At 56.3% G+C, this 16,392-nt stretch overlaps 1 protein-coding gene across 17 annotated transcripts in view; it reads left to right on the plus strand.

Annotated features, from left to right (window-relative positions):
- TNS1 (tensin 1) overlaps positions 1-16,392 on the plus strand; it is a 204,346-nt gene that overhangs the window by 154,197 nt on the left and 33,757 nt on the right. For 11 of the 17 annotated variants that reach the window (XM_077885485.1, XM_077885487.1, XM_077885484.1 and 8 more), the window contains 4 exons: positions 3,086-4,666; positions 10,831-10,914; positions 12,270-12,422; positions 15,839-16,035. In XM_077885485.1, the coding sequence (XP_077741611.1) occupies positions 3,086-4,666; positions 10,831-10,914; positions 12,270-12,422; positions 15,839-16,035 (2,015 nt within the window). The remainder of the gene's footprint in view (positions 1-3,085; positions 4,667-10,830; positions 10,915-12,269; positions 12,423-15,838; positions 16,036-16,392) is intronic. The other 6 variants (XM_077885494.1, XM_077885489.1, XM_077885491.1 and 3 more) reach the window with 3 other exon arrangements.

Genomic DNA, 16,392 nt, shown 5'->3' on the forward strand with positions numbered 1-16,392 from the left:
AGGGAGTGACGAGCGTGTGTGTACTGGTGTGGGGGGCAGAGGGGAGTGCATCTCCTGCAGGAGGAACAGGGGTACCTGCCATGCTGGGGTCAGGCCAACACACTGGGGGTTCGGCAGAGCCCTCTCGAGGCTGCACACCCCTGGGGTGGGCCCTGGGTGTCCTCACGGCCTCCCCTCGATAGGGAAAGGAAGGCCAGCGCAGGCGCAGGACAGCCCGCAGTGGCGGGAGCAGCTGGCTCCTGCCTGGAGGACTGCGATAGATGTTTCTATTTGTATTTTGCAGAAAAGAATTAGTTAAACGATCTACACGTCTTCGATTTTCTTACTCAGTCTCGGTGGCCTGGCAATTATCACTGGTGATGTGGCCACAAACAGTGGACCGTGTGGGTCTAAATTCCAGGGAAGAATAGGTTTAATATTGACGTTGTAAGAATCGATGAAGGGGCCAAGCGGGGCAAGGTATCGGGTCCTGGGAATGAGTGTGAGATCGTCCTCCCTGCCTCCCTCGGGGGATGCCTTCTTAGCTCTCTCGCCAAAAGCTCGTCTCTTAGGAACCCAAGCGAGATGATGCGGGAGTGGGCCTCCTTTCTCTCGGAAGGAAAGAATACTTTTAGGTGTATGCTGGTTTGCACCCTCTGTGTAAAGGGGGAGCCCGTCGGCCACTCCACCCTTTGCTTTGCTGTTCCCCCCACTTCCCAGACCACATGAGGAGGAACTTAGGAGATTAAGGGGTACAGGGGATAGAGCAGCTCCCTGGCCTCACAGCGTGAGCTTCGGAGTGGGGCCAGGGCCCAGGAGTGGCCTGCCTCCTCTGGGGTCAGCAGCTTTCCAGGCTCATCGGGAAGGAAGGACAGCTCTTCGGCTTCCCACTCTCATGGGAACCAACCCCAAGAAATCTGATGGAGGAGAGCTCTGGTCTTCAATGCCTCCCCGCTGTGGAAGCTGTCAGCTGGAGTCTCTTGCGAGTGTGTGTAGCAGGGAGCCCAGTTCTTTGGAAGGACGTGGCATGAGGGGCAGTGTGTCTCTTTGGAAGGACGTGGCATGAAGAGCAGTGCCTCTCTTTGGAAGGACACGACATGAGGGGCAGTGTATCTCTTTGGAAGGACGTGGCATGAGGGGTGTGTGTCTCTTGAAGGATGTGACATGAAGGGCAGTGCCACTCTTTGGAAGGACATGGCATGAGGGGCAGTGGGTCTTTGGAAGGACGTGGCATGAGGGGCAGTGCCTCTCTCCAGTAGCTTTGACACCTTTAGCGACGATGACAGGCCAGTCGGAAGAGGCAGTCTTCCAAGCAGTCCCTGGGGACCCCGGCACGAAGAACAGAGGAGCTGTTCTGGAGCTTAGAGCGAGCTCCGACTCACACCAGCCCGATCCCTGGGAGCCCTGGGCCGTGGCCACACTCCGGCCCAGTATTGCGTGGGGCCTGCCGCTGGCCAAGGTCCCAAAGCCCCAGGGAACACTGGGGACGGAGAGGTGGTTCTGGACAGTTAAGTGAGTGAGCAGAGCATCCAGCTCCCTGGGGGCGGGGGGGGCGTGGACGATGCGCCTCGCTGGGCATCGCTGTGCTAGCTCCCGTGACGTCACTGGTTGGCCTGTGGTCCGTTGAGTGTGTATGTTGATCAGGATGTTCCTGTTTTGTGGTTGTGTGATCACTTGTTTTTGGCTGTGGGCTTCTGTGCGAGTGTTTATTTTTAGAGGCTGCCACTATCTGGCCTGAGGGCTGATCCTTGGGCCTGGTGTAGGAGCTTGTATTTTGTGAAATGACTGTGGCTTTAGATTGAAGTATTTATGTTGGGGCGTTGCTGCCTTTTTATGTGTTTAAGTGACCCTGTGTGTGCGTGTGATACGAGAGACCGTGTGGAATAATAAAAATTACATGGTTTTTTGATGTTCTGATTTTAAATTAATTTCGCTTTTAATTTCGTTTTATTTTAATCATACTTTAAATTAGTTCTGATGTTGAATCCCAGCTCTCCCGTGTATCTGCAGATGAATGGCCTCACTTCTGCGGACCTCAATTTCTCCCAACCTTAAAGTAGGCATAATACTCCCGACTCACAGGATTAGAAATAACGGGTGTGTAAAGGGCACCGTGTTTGGCGCCTCGGGGGCACCTATGCATCTAGTGTGCCCCGAGAGTGCAGCAGGGTGTTTGATTTGGGCGAATTCTGGGTGTTTGACTCGGGTGATTATTAGTTGGCGTGTGTGTCCCTGGATGTCTTTGTGTCTGGTTTTCCTGTGTGTGGTTGGTGTGTGAGTGACTCTGGGTGTCTGGCTGGAGTTTGTGCAGGGTTTGGGAGGGGGCTTCCTTTTCTTGCCAGCTGGGGGCCTGCCTTTAGAGCGAAGGGAGGGGAGGTGTTTGTGCGTGCACGCAAGTGTGTGTGTGTGTGTGTGTGTGTGTGTGTCGGGGCTGGAAGCTGGGCTGCTGACTGTACAGGGTGTGAAATCACTGAGTCCCTCTGGGTGGGGAAGTTCTTCATTCCTGAGTCAGCCCTTTGGCCCTGAGCCACCAGTGCTCACTCTTTCCTTTCAGAGAAAGTATTGCTCATGGGGTCCCCAGAGCTGTGCAGACAAAATGACACAGGGGACACCCCTCCCTGATGAGAACATCTCCTTTCGTGTTCTGGATGCTTCCCCTGCCACCCTGGTCTCTGAGTCCCCTTTCCGGAACCCCACAAGCTCAGCATTCAGAGGGAAAGCATGTCCTCTGTGACACGGGGACTGCTGGCTCTGCTGGACCCCATCCTGACCCAGTGCTTCCAGTCTTTGGGAAGCTGGTGAGATGCCAGAGCCAGGGTTTAGACTGGGGCATCTTGCTCCCAAGGCTCCCAGGACCCCCCCGCAACACCCACCTACCTTAGGCTTCACTGCCTGGCCCTGAGGCTGTGTTGGGGCCCAAAAGCCTGGGGTTGGGTCCTTTTTTCCTCCTCTCCCACATCCCTCACCTCAGCTCTATCTTGAGTCAGGAGAGGAGATTTTAGGATCCAGGGAATGGAAGCTCTTCACTCCTTTCCTCTGGGAGAAGAGAAGATGTCATGCCTCCCACTGACCTCTGTGTCTGTTGTCCCCTCCGGCTCTCTTGCAGAGGTGGTGGGACACACTCAGGGACCCCTGGACGGGAGCCTGTACGCCAAGGTGAAGAAGAAGGACTCCTTGCACGGCAGCACTGGGGCTGTCAATGCCACGCGCCCTGCCCTGTCGGCCACCCCCAACCACGTGGAGCACACCCTCTCCGTGAGCAGTGACTCCGGCAACTCCACAGCCTCCACCAAGACAGACAAGACCGATGAGCCCGCCCCCGGCCCCTCCAGCGCCCCTGCTGCCCTGAGTCCCGAGGAGAAGCGTGAGCTGGACCGCCTGCTCAGTGGCTTCGGTGTAGAGAGAGAGAAGCAAGGGGCCATGTACCACCCCCAGCATCTCCGGTCCCGCCCGGCGGGGGGCCCGGCCGTACCCTCCTCCGGCCGGCATGTCGTCCCAGCCCAGGTTCACGTCAACGGTGGGGCCTTGGCCTCTGAGCGGGAGACGGACATCCTGGACGACGAGTTGCCCAACCAGGATGGGCACAGCGTGGGCAGCATGGGCACACTGTCCTCCCTGGACGGGGTCACCAACACCAGTGAGGGGGGCTACCCAGAGGCCCTGTCCTCCCTGACCAACGGCCTGGACAAGCCCTACCCCGTGGAACCCATGGTCAATGGTGGGGCCTACCCCTATGAGTCCGCCAGCCGGATGGCACCTGCCCACGCGGCCCACGTGGCCCCCATGCGACCCTCCTACTCGGCGCAGGAGGGCTTAGCCGGCTACCAGCGGGAGGGGCCCCACCCAGCCTGGCCGCAGCCAGTGACCACCTCCCACTATGGCCATGACCCCAGCAGTATGTTCCGCTCCCAGTCCTTTCCGGAAAGCGAGCCCCAGCTGCCCCCAGCTCCAGCACGCGGGGGCAGCAGCCGGGAGGCTGTGCAGAGGGGCCTGAATTCCTGGCAGCAGCAGCAGCAGCAGCAGCAGCAGCCTCGTCCACCTCCTCGCCAGCAGGAGAGAGCCCACCTGGAGAGTCTCGGGCCCAGCAGGCCCAGCCCCCAGCCGTCGGCAGAGACCCCCACCCCCGGCCTCCCTGAGTTCCCCAGGGCAGCCTCCCAGCAGGAGATTGAGCAGTCCATCGAAGCACTCAACATGCTGATGCTGGATTTGGAGCCGGCCACAGCTTCCGCCCCCCTGCACAAGTCCCAGAGTGTCCCGGGGGCCTGGCCAGGGGCTTCCCCGCTGTCCTCCCAGCCTCTCTCAGGCTCCTCCTGCCAGCCCCATCCACTGACCCAGTCCAGGTCTGGCTACATCCCCAGTGGGCATTCCTTGGGAACCCCTGAGCTGGCCCCACGGGCCTCCCTGGCCGTGGAGTCCTTCCCTCCTGGCAGGCCTTACTCACCTTATGATTATCAGCCATGTCCAGCTGGGTCCAGCCAGAGTTTCCGTCCAAAGAGCCCAGCCTCCTCCTCATCTGCCTTCCTGTCAACTACCCAGAGCCCTCCAGGGCCTCAGCAGCCCCCAGCCTCTCTCCCTGGCCTCACTGCTCAGCCTCCGCTCCCACCGAAGGAGGCAACTTCAGACCCTTCGCGCACTCCAGAGGAGGAACCACTAAACCTGGAGGGACTGGTGGCCCACCGCGTAGCAGGTGAGAGCCTCAGGGACCATCAGTCCTGGCAATCCCCTCCCACCCCCTCTGTGCCTTCCTTCTTTGGTCTCGGTTGGTCTTGCTGGGGGGAGGTGCCAGGGCAGCCATCAGCCCTTGGCAGGTGCTGCTTTGACCTGGGGAAGAGGTGTCAGGAGCTCACAGGCTAGCCAGCCATCCCTTCCTGCATTCAATGTCTGTTAGGCTCTATGCCAGGCATTGAGATTCAAAGACTAGTGTCTCTCAGTTCCTGCCTTCAAGGAGCTTACAGTTTAGGGAACGGAGAGGTACACAGGAGTGTAAGGTGTGCCATGACAGGGGTGGGGACCGACACCCCAGAGCTGGAGGAAAAGCAAGGCTTATCAGCTAGGATGATCAGGGAAAGGTTCCTGGAGGTGGTTACTTTGGGGCTGGAGTACAGATTTTCTAGGCAGAGAGAAGATGCTCTTCGCAACTACCTGCAGCCCTCAGACTTCAGTTCCTGGGGGAAGGTGTGGAGAAGGCTGGAGGGGAGGTTTCTGTAGACTCAGGTCCTTGGGCCCTCCCAGGGGCATAGTAGAGAAGAGAGGGTGTCCTAAAGGTCTGGGCTCTACCTGAGTGCTCAACCCTGGTGGGTCCCCTCAGGAAATGTCTCATTTGGTGGGGAGACCAAGGTTCCCCTTCTTGTTCAACTGTCTTGTTGGTCCTTGCTTTTGGACCGGCTCTGTATGAGAAGCAGACACAGAAACGAAGCTCCATTTCCTATCAGAGAATGGGCTTAACTTTCTGGAGAGAGGAGAGAGAATGGAGTGACCAGAGAGCTTATTGGGGAGATAAAGGCAAGAAATGGCAGAGTGTGCAGGGCCACATTGGGAGGGATGGGAAGGGCTCCCTTCCTTCCTATTGGCCTAAGCCTATGACAATTCCATGGGGGCAGCTGAACTGGGTGGGAAATCCTGTGGGTTTATTTAAATGTTGGAGGTAAGGCCAGGCAGGGGTGGACTAGAGACTGCGGGTAGGGGACCTTGTGCCAAGCCCCTCAGCTGCCAGGGTGATGAGAGCTCAGGGAGGAGAAGAGGAGCCTGGGCAGCTGACTCTGCCCTCCACCTCTTTCCCTAAATGTAGGGGAAGCTGAGTCACCATACCAGCTGTAGGAAGAGAGGGAGACCCCTCTCTGGGGATGGACAGTGGGTTTGGGGAAATAGCTGAGGGCAGGCCAGCTGGCTATTGGTCTGTGTCTAGGACCTGTGTGGGGCATGGATGCCCTGCTATACTTCAGAGCAGAGTGCAGTTCCTCATTCCACTCTCAGTAACTTCAAATTGGCCACGATGGAAGTATTTATTCCATGGAAATTGGCAATCAGGGTTTCATCTTGCCTGGAGAGCTGGTCAGGGAGCACATTATTGCTTTTAGCTGAGAATCAAAACACAGGATGAGTAGTTCTCTAACTCTAGAAGTGAAAAGCTTTATGAGGTGGTCCACATGGGGCTGCCATCTTCTGGTTTTTCCCCACCTCTGGGCTCCTGAGATAAGGACCCCTGGCTTCTTTGTCAGAGATTTTGTTAAAGGGGGAAGAATGGGGCCCTCTTAATATTTCATAGAATTGAGGTGACCTGAGGAATAGTAACACTCTAACCTAATCATGGGCGGGATCTGGGGCCAGATTCTCTGGGGAAGCAGAGTGAATTTCCTCTCCCCTACCAGAAATCCCTTCTGTATAGCTCTCCTGGAGCTTGCTCTAAAGGAAGCTGTACCTTAATGGGTCCAGAAGGATGCCCATCATCCTTCTAATGGGTCAGAAGGATGGGCATCTTGTAGTGCATCTCCTCTCAGCCTTTTCTCTGCTACCAGTTTCTGAAGTCTTGACTGTCAGCCTCTATATCCTTAGCTGCTCAGGCTTTGGCTGCCAAGGAGTCATAGGGAGGGAGAGATGTTGGTACAGTGTCTCTGTCCCCAACCCTGCTATCATCCTCTCCACCAACTGTGAGTGACTCAGTCAGGAGAAGTGATGAGGTGTATAGAGTGGACAGATATATTTGGTCTCCAAGGCTATAGAGGGGCCTCTTTGGTCCACACCCTGTCATGAAAGTATTTCTTATGTCAGCAGGTCCTGTTTGCACAACTTCCTCAGTAACCCTGCAGAGGCAGGATCACTGTGTACAACAATCTGGGAGTCAGGGAACAGACTAGTACCACTTCCTCCTGCATCTTCTACATTTTTCTGCGAGAAGCTGGAACATAAGCTTCAGCATGAGTAACCCAGGAAGCTCAGATCTGAGGGAGAGCCTCTTCATGGCTATGAACTTGATCTGGTTTCTCCTGGCTCTTCTTCCTTGGCTCAGTATTTCTCCAATACTGTATCCTTGGTTCATTCTACTTTGATCCAACAACTCCTTGTGTCTTATTTCAGCTTGGATGTCAGAGAATATAGGAGTAGTTTTCTTAACTTGATAAAGGGTAGGTGCCAGGAATCTGTAGCATATACATCACACTTTCTTGTGAAACATTAGAAGCATTCTTGTTAAACCAAGGACAAAATAAATATGCCTGTTATCACCACTATCACTTAGCATTATATTGGATATCCTAGCCAGTGCAATAAGACAAGAAAAAGAAATAGGAGTCAGAGTTGTTGAGTCCATGTTATCTTATAATCCTGATTCTGTGACTGGACTGATCTCAGATGTCCCTAGAGGTAGAGATTTCAATGCATGTTGGAGATCAGATGTGCATCTTATCTTTAAGGAGTCTAGAGTTTAGTAAGAGGAGAAAGAATTGGAACTTTAAAATGAAGTCTTTCTTAATAAGTGAGCTATAGAGAAAATTCTGTGGGAGTAAAGAAAAGGTAAAGATCCATATCAGCTGAAGAAATTGAGGAGTGTGTTGAATGTGGGTTTTAAATAGAACCTTGGGAGAGGTGTAGGAGTTAGAAACTGGTTGGGGTCATTGGAGAGACAGGGTTCTTAGTGAAGACAGGGAAGCATAAGTGTTTGACGAACATAGTAGATTGAGAGCATATAGGCAGTGTGAGAGAGAGTCAAGGAAGGCAGCCTGGGGCCTGCAGGTTGTTGGTCTTAAAATACTAGACTATGGAGTTTGAATCTTGCCTGGTGGCAGTGTGGAGCCACGGCCTGTTTTAGTTGGAGTATGCCATGATCAGAGCTGTAATTTAGGAAGATGTATCTGGTGGATCTGGGCAGGAAGGATGCAAAATAGGAGAGTTTGCATCTTTGAGTTGGGAGAGAGTTTCTAACTCTGAGTTGGGAGATGTGGTCATTTATTAGATAGACTGGGTTGGGCCATTGCATGAGGGTGCTGACCATGGAGACGAAAAAGAGATGGGTGCTAAGGATACCACGAGAGTGGAACCAGTACACTTACAAATTGATTGGATATAGGAGGTGAAGGAGAGGAAGACACCAAAGATGAATCTGGTGCTCCATGAATAGGACCAGAATGCCAGTTCCATTAACAAGCCAGGCTTTAGGGGAAGTGGATTTTGTGTAAGATGAAGACATCAGTGTTCCATATGTTGAGTTTGAGGTAATGGCGGAGCCTGCAGGTAGTAGATGTAGGGAAAGCAGCTAAACATCTGGAATTGGAGCTTGAAAGAGTAGAAAGAACTATAGATTTTGGAGTCATCCTCACAACGATGTAGATTAACACTTGGCCATGAATGAGATCTCTATGTCAGAGGGCATGGAGAGAAAGGAACTTAGGGTGAAATGGCCATGAGGGGAATGGAGTGGGGGTGGCGCTGAGAAGGAATGTTCAGGACAGCGAGAGAAGACAAGGACAGTGGGTCACCACAGAAGTCAAGACAGTAAAAGGTTTCCAGAAGGAGGGGTGCGGGGCTCGAAATGTCACTGGAGAGATCACGAGGAGGAGGACTGGGAAAAATCCACTGGGCTTGCCAATTAGGTGGCCCCGGGGATTTTCAAAGACATATTTTCAGTAGAGTGGTCATGACAGAAAGCAGACCGCGGGATTGAGAAGTGAGTGCAGAGAGGCCGCGCAGACAGGATGTCAACTGTTCTTTCAAGTGGTTGTATGATAAAAGGGAAGAGCATGGGTAGCTAAAGAGTGTAGCAAGATGCTGGGAGTTTTATTTGTTTATTTTTTATTTTTTGTAAATATAGGAGCCATGAGAATGTTTTTTAGAGGAGGAGAAGCAGAGGTTGAATATGGAGGGAATCAAAAGTAGAAAAAGATGTAAGAGAAAGAAAGAAACTGCAAGAAAAAGATCAGTAAGGAAGTAAGAGTGGATATAGGCCTAGGAGCCCAAGTGGATGGGTGATTTAGGCTCAACGAGGAGGTGAGATACCTCTTCTGTGAAGTAGGAATAAAGGGTGAATACAAATTTAGGGAAATACCGGTATCAGGCTTTGGGACCTTGAACTGAGAACCCAACTTTTACATTTCATTGTGTGGAAATAGGAGATGATATCAAGGCCCATTCAGCCATTCATTCAGCATGAATTCCTAGTCTGTGTTAGTCCAGGCTCTGGAAAAATGGTGGTAAACAAAAGAGGTAAAAATTCTTGCCTCCATGAGGGGACAATAAACAAATAAGCAAATGCATGTATATTACGTCAGATGGATGATAAGTGCCACAGAGATAACGTAAAGCAGCAGAGTGTCAGTGAGCGGCAGAGGGAGGGTGGGTGGTTGCATTTTACACAGGATCAGGGAAGGCTACACTGGGCCGTGAGAGAACATGCAGATAGAACAGCAAGTGCAAAGGCCCTGAGGTGAGGAGTGTAGTGGGGCACCAAGTCAGAGAGGTGATAGGCCTGGGGGCCAGCTTGCGGGGGGCCTGGTGGGTGATTATACGAACTTGGGCTTTTGCTCTGTGTGCTGTGTGCAGAGCAGTGACATTGTCTGACTTGTTCTAAAAGGACCAGTGTGGCCAGGATGGAAGGAGGGAGACCGGTGAGGAGGCTGCTGCTATTGATCAGAGTGGTGGCTGTGGAGACGGGGAGAAGTGCTTAGATTGTAGACAGCTTTGGAGGTGGGGCCGTCAGACCTAGATGTGGGATGGGAACAAAAGTCGAGGACGGCTCTAGGGTTTGGGGGCCTGAGCAACTAAAGGGTGGAGCTGCTCTATATCGAGGAAGGGCAGACTTGGGGGGAACGTCCGAGGTGTGATTTTGGCCATGACAGATTGCAGATGCCCTCGAAAGCTCTGAGGGGAGAGGTTGGAGCTTAGAAGCGGTGGCACAATGATGCCAGTATACGATGTCGCCAGTGTATGATGTCGCATGCAGGTGGCACTGCGTGATGGCGCCCAGCGGGGACCACAGGTACAGAAGAGCTCCCAGGGCTGAGTCCCACAGCCTCCCACATTTGGCAGGTAGAGGCACGGGGAGGATGGGGCCAAGAAGCTGGTGTGGAGCAGCTTGTGAGGCAGAAGGTTGGTGAAGGAGCGCGGTTTCCCGTGCGGCCCCTGCGGTGTCAGGGGGTCTGCGAGCGTGGAGAACAGGAGGGCATGGCAGGTCTTTATGGGGCATCCAGGCGGGCTCATCTGAAGGACTTGTTAGTGGTGCCCGGCAGCTTGGGGGCAGGAGTAGAAATGTAAGGGACTCCGCGGAAGAGGGTTATGAAGGCGAGTGCAAGGGAAGGACTGACGGCCTGGAGATGATGGATGCTCGGGACTGTGGCCCCTGGGCTCAGGCTGGTGGGGTCACAGCTGAGTCCAGAAGGAGGCAGGTGACCATGAGAGAAGAGAGGTCCCAGGTTGGGGCCATGCTGACCGTGGGGGCAAGTGAGTTGTGGGCCAGTGGGACTGCATCTCCAGGTCCCTGACCGGCCCCTGCTTGCCCCATGCTGGGGTGAGAAAAGAGAGAGGTGTGGCGTCCTGCAGGACAGCAGGAGGCCCCCATGCCCCTGGGGAAGCAGGACCCTGGACGCACCCTCTTTTCTTGTCTGACAGCCCCCCCCCAACCTCTCTCCAGCGTGTGGCCGGCTCCCAGACTCAGAACACCAACTAATCTTGATTTTCTCTTTGTTTTTGTTTTGTTTCGTCTTGTTTGATGGCTTGTCCCTTGCGTTCTCCATGTGTGTGGTGTCCCTCGTCCCCTGTGCTGTGGGCGTGGTGCCTTCCTTGCCTGGTGTGGTCCCCTTGCCCCTGCCTTCCCTTCCTGCTTGTCCCCCTCCCTGCCGGCTCCCCCGGGGTGGGGGTGGGCAGCGTACAATGCCAAGCTGCAGGGCCTCGGGCACCCCGGCTCCCGGCTGCCTCCTCTCCACCGGCTCCGATCTTCTTCCCTCTCCGGTTGGTTCCCCTCCACCCCTCCACCCTTCCGCCCCTCCACCCCTTCCCTCTACCCCCTTCCCCCTTATAAGTCTCTGGCCCTCATTGTGGCTGTCAGCCTCTCTTCCCCCTCTCTCATGGGCCACTCCTTCAAACCCCTGCCCTCTCTCGTCCTCTTTCATTTTCCCGTCCACCTTCCCTCTCCTCCTCCCCTCTTTCTCCTCTTTCCATCTCTTCCCATTCTCTTTGCCCCCTCCTCCCTTCCTTACTGCCTCCCTGCCCTGCCCACTTCCTCCTCCCTCTCTCGAGACCCTCTCCCCTTCCTTTCTGCATGAGCGAGTGCTCCCACTTCCGCATGGACACAGGCCTGATGCTTTTGGCTTTGGCCTTACCTGCTGGGGACACAGGGTCTGGGGTGACTAGATGAGCTTCCAGATTCCCCATGGACACACAGGCTTTTGCACTGAGTGTGCTCGGTGAGGGTGGGGACAGCTCGGCTCTCCGGCCACCCTCGCCAGACCGCCCAGGCTGCTGGGCCAGGGTCTCAGCAGGAGCCAGGCTGTGCTTTGCATGGGCCACCAGGCTTCATGACAGACAGTGGCGCCCTAGCACCTGCCGCTCTGTCCACTCTCGAGTGCGGTACTCCGTGGGGACGCAGCATCCCCTCTGACCTCATCCCCAATCTCTGATCCTGGGACCCACGGCCAAGAGTCAGAAGCCCTGGGTGTGGTCCTGGCTCTGCCTGTGACTGCCTCTGTGACTCTGGGCAAATTTCTTAATTACTCAGCTCAATTTCCTGATGTGAAACATGGAGAGATCATAGCACTGCCACGTGTGTTTTGCACGGTGGCCTGACCTGCCCCAGTATGGTGCACCTTTCATCAAGGATCCCGTTGCTCTATTTGACGGTGATGCCCCCTCACGTCTGCCCCGGGTCTCTTGGACATACAGGCTGTTAGCTCTGGGGAGACTCACCTCACTGTTTTCCCTGTGCCTCTGAGCCCGGAGGCCCAGGTTAGGGAGGAGGCCGTGCTGAGCTTGCCCCATGCCGTGGCCTTGAGCAGTTCTGGGAAAAGGCTTAGGGGGTCATGGGGACTGGTGGCCACTGATGGCAGCATCTGGTGCTGGCACAGACCCTCCTCTTCCCCATCATGGAAAGTGGGGAGATGACTCTAGCAGAATGCCCCCTGTCCTCCACCTCCCCTCTCTCCCTTCACCTCTCCTTGACCCAGTGGTGGGGAGTGCAGTGTTCACTTGGACCTGGGGGTTCGGGGCAGTTCTGGGGTGGTGGGCCTGTCCTGAGGGGAGCTGGCATGGCTTGCCCTGGGGCTGCTAGTGTGATCGCCGTGTGGCTTTCTGGTGCCCTGGCCCAGCAGGTGGCCTCCCGGATACCCTGGCTTTCGGAGCCCCAAGCATGCCGTCGGACACCCAGCCCCGTCACCTGGAGCTGAGGAATCCAGGCTTCTGGAAATCGGAAGGCTGGAAAGAAGAGCTGGGTCTGTGGGGGTGGACACGGCCAGTCCGGGGAGGCACGTGATGATGCCTGACACCGGGGCGTTTGTCCATGGGACTCGGGTGGTGGGCCCCTGTGTTCTGCTGAAATGGGTGTATGGATGTGTGTTAGGGCTGCGGCCCCCAGAAGTGCAGTGTGTGTGTGTGTGTGTGTGTGTGTGTGTGTGTTAGATGAAGGGGATTCATTGCCTCAGGTCCAGTCCACCTCGGGGGGTGGGGGGGGTTTGGAGCCAGCTGTGCCACCCGGAGTGAGGACCCCCAGGAATGGGGCTGTCTTGGCACCCTGTTCTTTGAGGTCTGGTGGGTGGGGTGGAGGCCCTGGGCTGAGGTGACTGTCATCATCCAGGTGGTGGAATGGCCCAAAGCAGCCTCCAGAGGACACCGAGTGCTGCTGACTGTTTTGATCCTAAAGGCCACGTCCTCGCCATGAGGGCATCGCACTCCTCGTGCTCTGGCGCTAGGACGAAGACATCTCAGAGCCCCTTGGGCGGTTCTTTCCACCTTTCTTCACCAGCTTCCTCCAGCCCCGGGGTCTCCTGCTGGGGTAGAGGCTCTGAGGGCAACTCTGACCCACCGCCACTCCGGGTGAAGGCTGTGTGTGTGTGTGTGTGTGTGTGTCCATGTGTGCGTGTGCTGTGCGTGTGCGCCTGTAGGGAGCGGAGCACGTGGACGCAGAGGCCCCGGGCAGAGACGGGGGACAGGGCCAAGAGACTGAGAAAGTCCTGGGGTTGAGGGTGGCGTTGGGGAGGAGGGTGGCAGGGAGTAAGCCTGTTGTTATGGTCGGTCAGTCTCTGGGACATGAGGGAGGGGTGTTCTCTCTCTGACACTGGCTGTTAGCTTGTGTCCAGCTGTCCCAGCTTGGCCAGGGAACAATGGGGCTCTCTTCCCTCCCCCTGGCCATGCCCTGTCTCCCCTCCCATGGAGAAGGACAAGAGCGAGGGGACATGGCTCTCCAGCTCTCTGGGGCATATCTGGGCCTGCCAAAGGGGACAACAGTGAGATACTGTGTTCAAAGAATGTGAGAGGCTCTGACTGGCCACTGGTGCCTTGGGGCTCACTGTAGGGGAGAGGCCATCTCCGTGGGAGTGGAATGTGGGGTCTTCCCCCTTGTGCGGAGGCTAGCTCTTTGGAGATAGTCCTATCCATCCCCCTGCCTCAGGACTTGAGGAGCTGTGATCATCCTCAGATGTCTGTGCCAGGATCTCGCATCCTCCACAGCTGGGAAGCCCCCCACTCTGGCACTCTGGACCCTTCTCTGGGCGGCTGCAACCATCTGCAGCACCTGAACGTGAAGGATGCTTCTGGACACACCGGGGAGGATTTTCTCTGTCCCCCTGGGAGATTGAGGGCCTCGGATTAACACAGACCCACTTTCCAAGGGTGGACATCAGATCCCCGTGCAGGGAAGCTGGCCACCCCTTGCAAAGGCGCAGAGATCTGCCAGAAACAGGCTGCCGGGCTGGGTGAGCCAGAACTGAAACCAGCCCTAATGCATTTCTTTTAACCTTGGGGCCGAACTTAGTTCCAAACCCCAAGAGCCTTTCCCAAATGGGCCTCCTTTGTCACAATTATTATTAGAAAATCAATGGCTATGTCTGTTTCTTTCTGATGTTTTTGCCAGGAATGAGAGGAGCGGCAGCTCTGGAGCGGGCGGCCCAGGAGGCCTGGGAGGAGGGGGCTCAGTGCAGGGTGAAGGCAGGGGGCCCCGGGGCAGGCACAGCGGGCTGCTCTCTGAGGGCTGGGAGCCTGGGGTGGCCGCAGCCCGGGGTCCCAGGTGCTGCTCAGCCCGGTGAGAGCCTGCCTGCATCTTTAATCCGGGCTGATGGTCATAACAGACCCTTATTAGGACTATGTGACCCCCATTTTTCTCTTTGGAAAATAAGGGGCACATTCAGGGGAGGGTTTATTTGCCTTTAAGTAAAGCCGTTGGTGGGTCTGGTTTACTGTCCCCATCTGGGGCTCTTTTTTCCTGGTTGAGATAGAGAGCGGGCTGCCTCTGAGTGATAGAGACCCCGAAGTGGAGGCTCAAACCTCTGCCTTGTAACTGCCACGCCAGTCCTACTGCTGTCTGGACCGGGCCCCCAGTTACGCGACAATATGAGTGTGTGTCTCAGAGTGACTGTGTGTCCGCCCCTAGTTTGGCTTCGGCAGCCTCTTGTTCGTGACAAGTAGGAAGGCTTCCCAGCGTGTGCTCTCCCGGCAGCCTTAGTGGCCGCACCAGGCTGGAGCTGGGGGGCCGGGGTGCCGGGGCCACGCAGACCCCACCGTGGAGGGCAGATGACTCGGGCTGAATGAGGGTGATTTCTGCTTGGCTCCCGTGGTGCACGCCCAGGGGCCAGGAGTGTGCGCGTGTGCATGTGTATCTGTGTGCAGTGTGCCACGGGGCGGTGTTCCCAGACGCGTCGGCCTGAGGCCGGGGCGGCCAGGCGCGCACGTGCCCTTGGCCCTGTCCCAGCCCCCTTCCCCTGGCTTCACCTGCCCCCCCCTCCAGGGTGCGGGTTGGGCAGAGCTGAAAGTGTCCTCGCACAGGCTCGGGAAGACAGGAAGCCTGTCCTCAGGCTGGGTCTTGGCCTCTGGGACCCAGGGAGTGAGTTTTCTAGGATTCCGGAGCCAGCTCCATGAGGCAATGGGTTCCGTGCCTCAGCCCAGCTGTGGGAAGCCAGTGGGAAGGAGGGAGGGCGAGGCTAACGACATGCCGAGGCCTGTGGGATGGAAGGGAATACAGAAAAGCAGATGGAGAACATGACTTCGGGGCCTCTGCCTGCTGCTCTGCTGGGAGGGGCAGGGTGGGAGCCGGGCCATCTTCGGGGTGAAGCAAGGGGTGGGTAGACGAGGGGCCGGCACAAGGGGAGTTGGCAAGAGGTTTGGGGGTGCCGGCACGAGGGCTGGGGAACCCCAGAGAAGGCCAGCAGTATCCTAGGGGCCAGCTGGGGCCGAGGACTTCACAGGACTTCGTCATTTCTTTGTTTCTTCTCGAGAGCACCACTCGCAAGATGATGCATTATTTGCTCTTTCCAAAGTTCTTCCCCCGGGCCTGATGTTGCTTGTTGGTTGATGCGGTCACCTTGGAGACTGTCTCTCCTCTTTCCACCTTCCCTCATTTGCCTGGAAGCTCTGGCCCTCTGCCTCCAGGGTTTGCAAGGAGCTGACATCTGTTTCTTGTATCACCCCCTTTGCGCTTTGGGCCTCAACCCTGTGCAGGGCAGAGCTTCCTAGGAAAGGGCAGCCCCACCTAAGCAGATCCCCCACCCTGCAGAGAAAGCCCGGGGTGGGGGCTGGGCAGAGGGAGGCAGTGGGGAGTCCTGCGGGGGGACGGGCCCCCTCCAGCGCGGCCCCTGGCTACGATGCCCTGCCTTCTCTGGGGAAATGGGGCCTGACCAATCCTCTCTCGCCTGATATGCTCACTGCCCTCGCTGTCTTGCCTTCCTCCCAGGGGTGCAGGCTCGGGAGAAGCAGCCTGCAGAGCCCCCAGCCCCTCTGCGGAGGCGGGCAGCCAGCGATGGACAGTATGAGAACCAGTCTCCAGAACCCGGATCTCCCCGTAGCCCGGGGGTTCGTTCTCCTGTTCAGTGCGTGTCCCCCGAGCTGGCTCTCACCATCGCCCTCAATCCTGGAGGGCGGCCCAAAGAGGTGAGTCCCTGGGCAGCATCCTGTGGCCAGAGAGAGGGGTGGGGCCCATCTGAGCTATCCAGGAGCCAGATAGTCACCTGAGGGGCACTGCCCCTTCAGCAAACGCAGTCCTCCCCCTGTATCTCTTCTCTGGGGTGTGGAATCTGGCATTTCCGTCCCTAAGTAGTTTTTATGCTCCCACTTCTCAGATTAACACTGAGATTGGAGTTCCCTCCTGGATTCCTAAAGAACACCGCGTAGTAGGGGGGTAAGGGTCCCGGGTATGACCACCGTCTCTACCCTCCAAACCCGATCATACAGACTGACGAGAGCAGTTTTGGATTCCTTCTAGGTATAGGGTTTTCTTGGGAGATCTGA

The sequence above is a fragment of the Canis aureus genome, chromosome 36 (assembly GCF_053574225.1).
Source record: "Canis aureus isolate CA01 chromosome 36, VMU_Caureus_v.1.0, whole genome shotgun sequence".
Taxonomy (NCBI): Eukaryota; Metazoa; Chordata; class Mammalia; order Carnivora; family Canidae; genus Canis; species Canis aureus.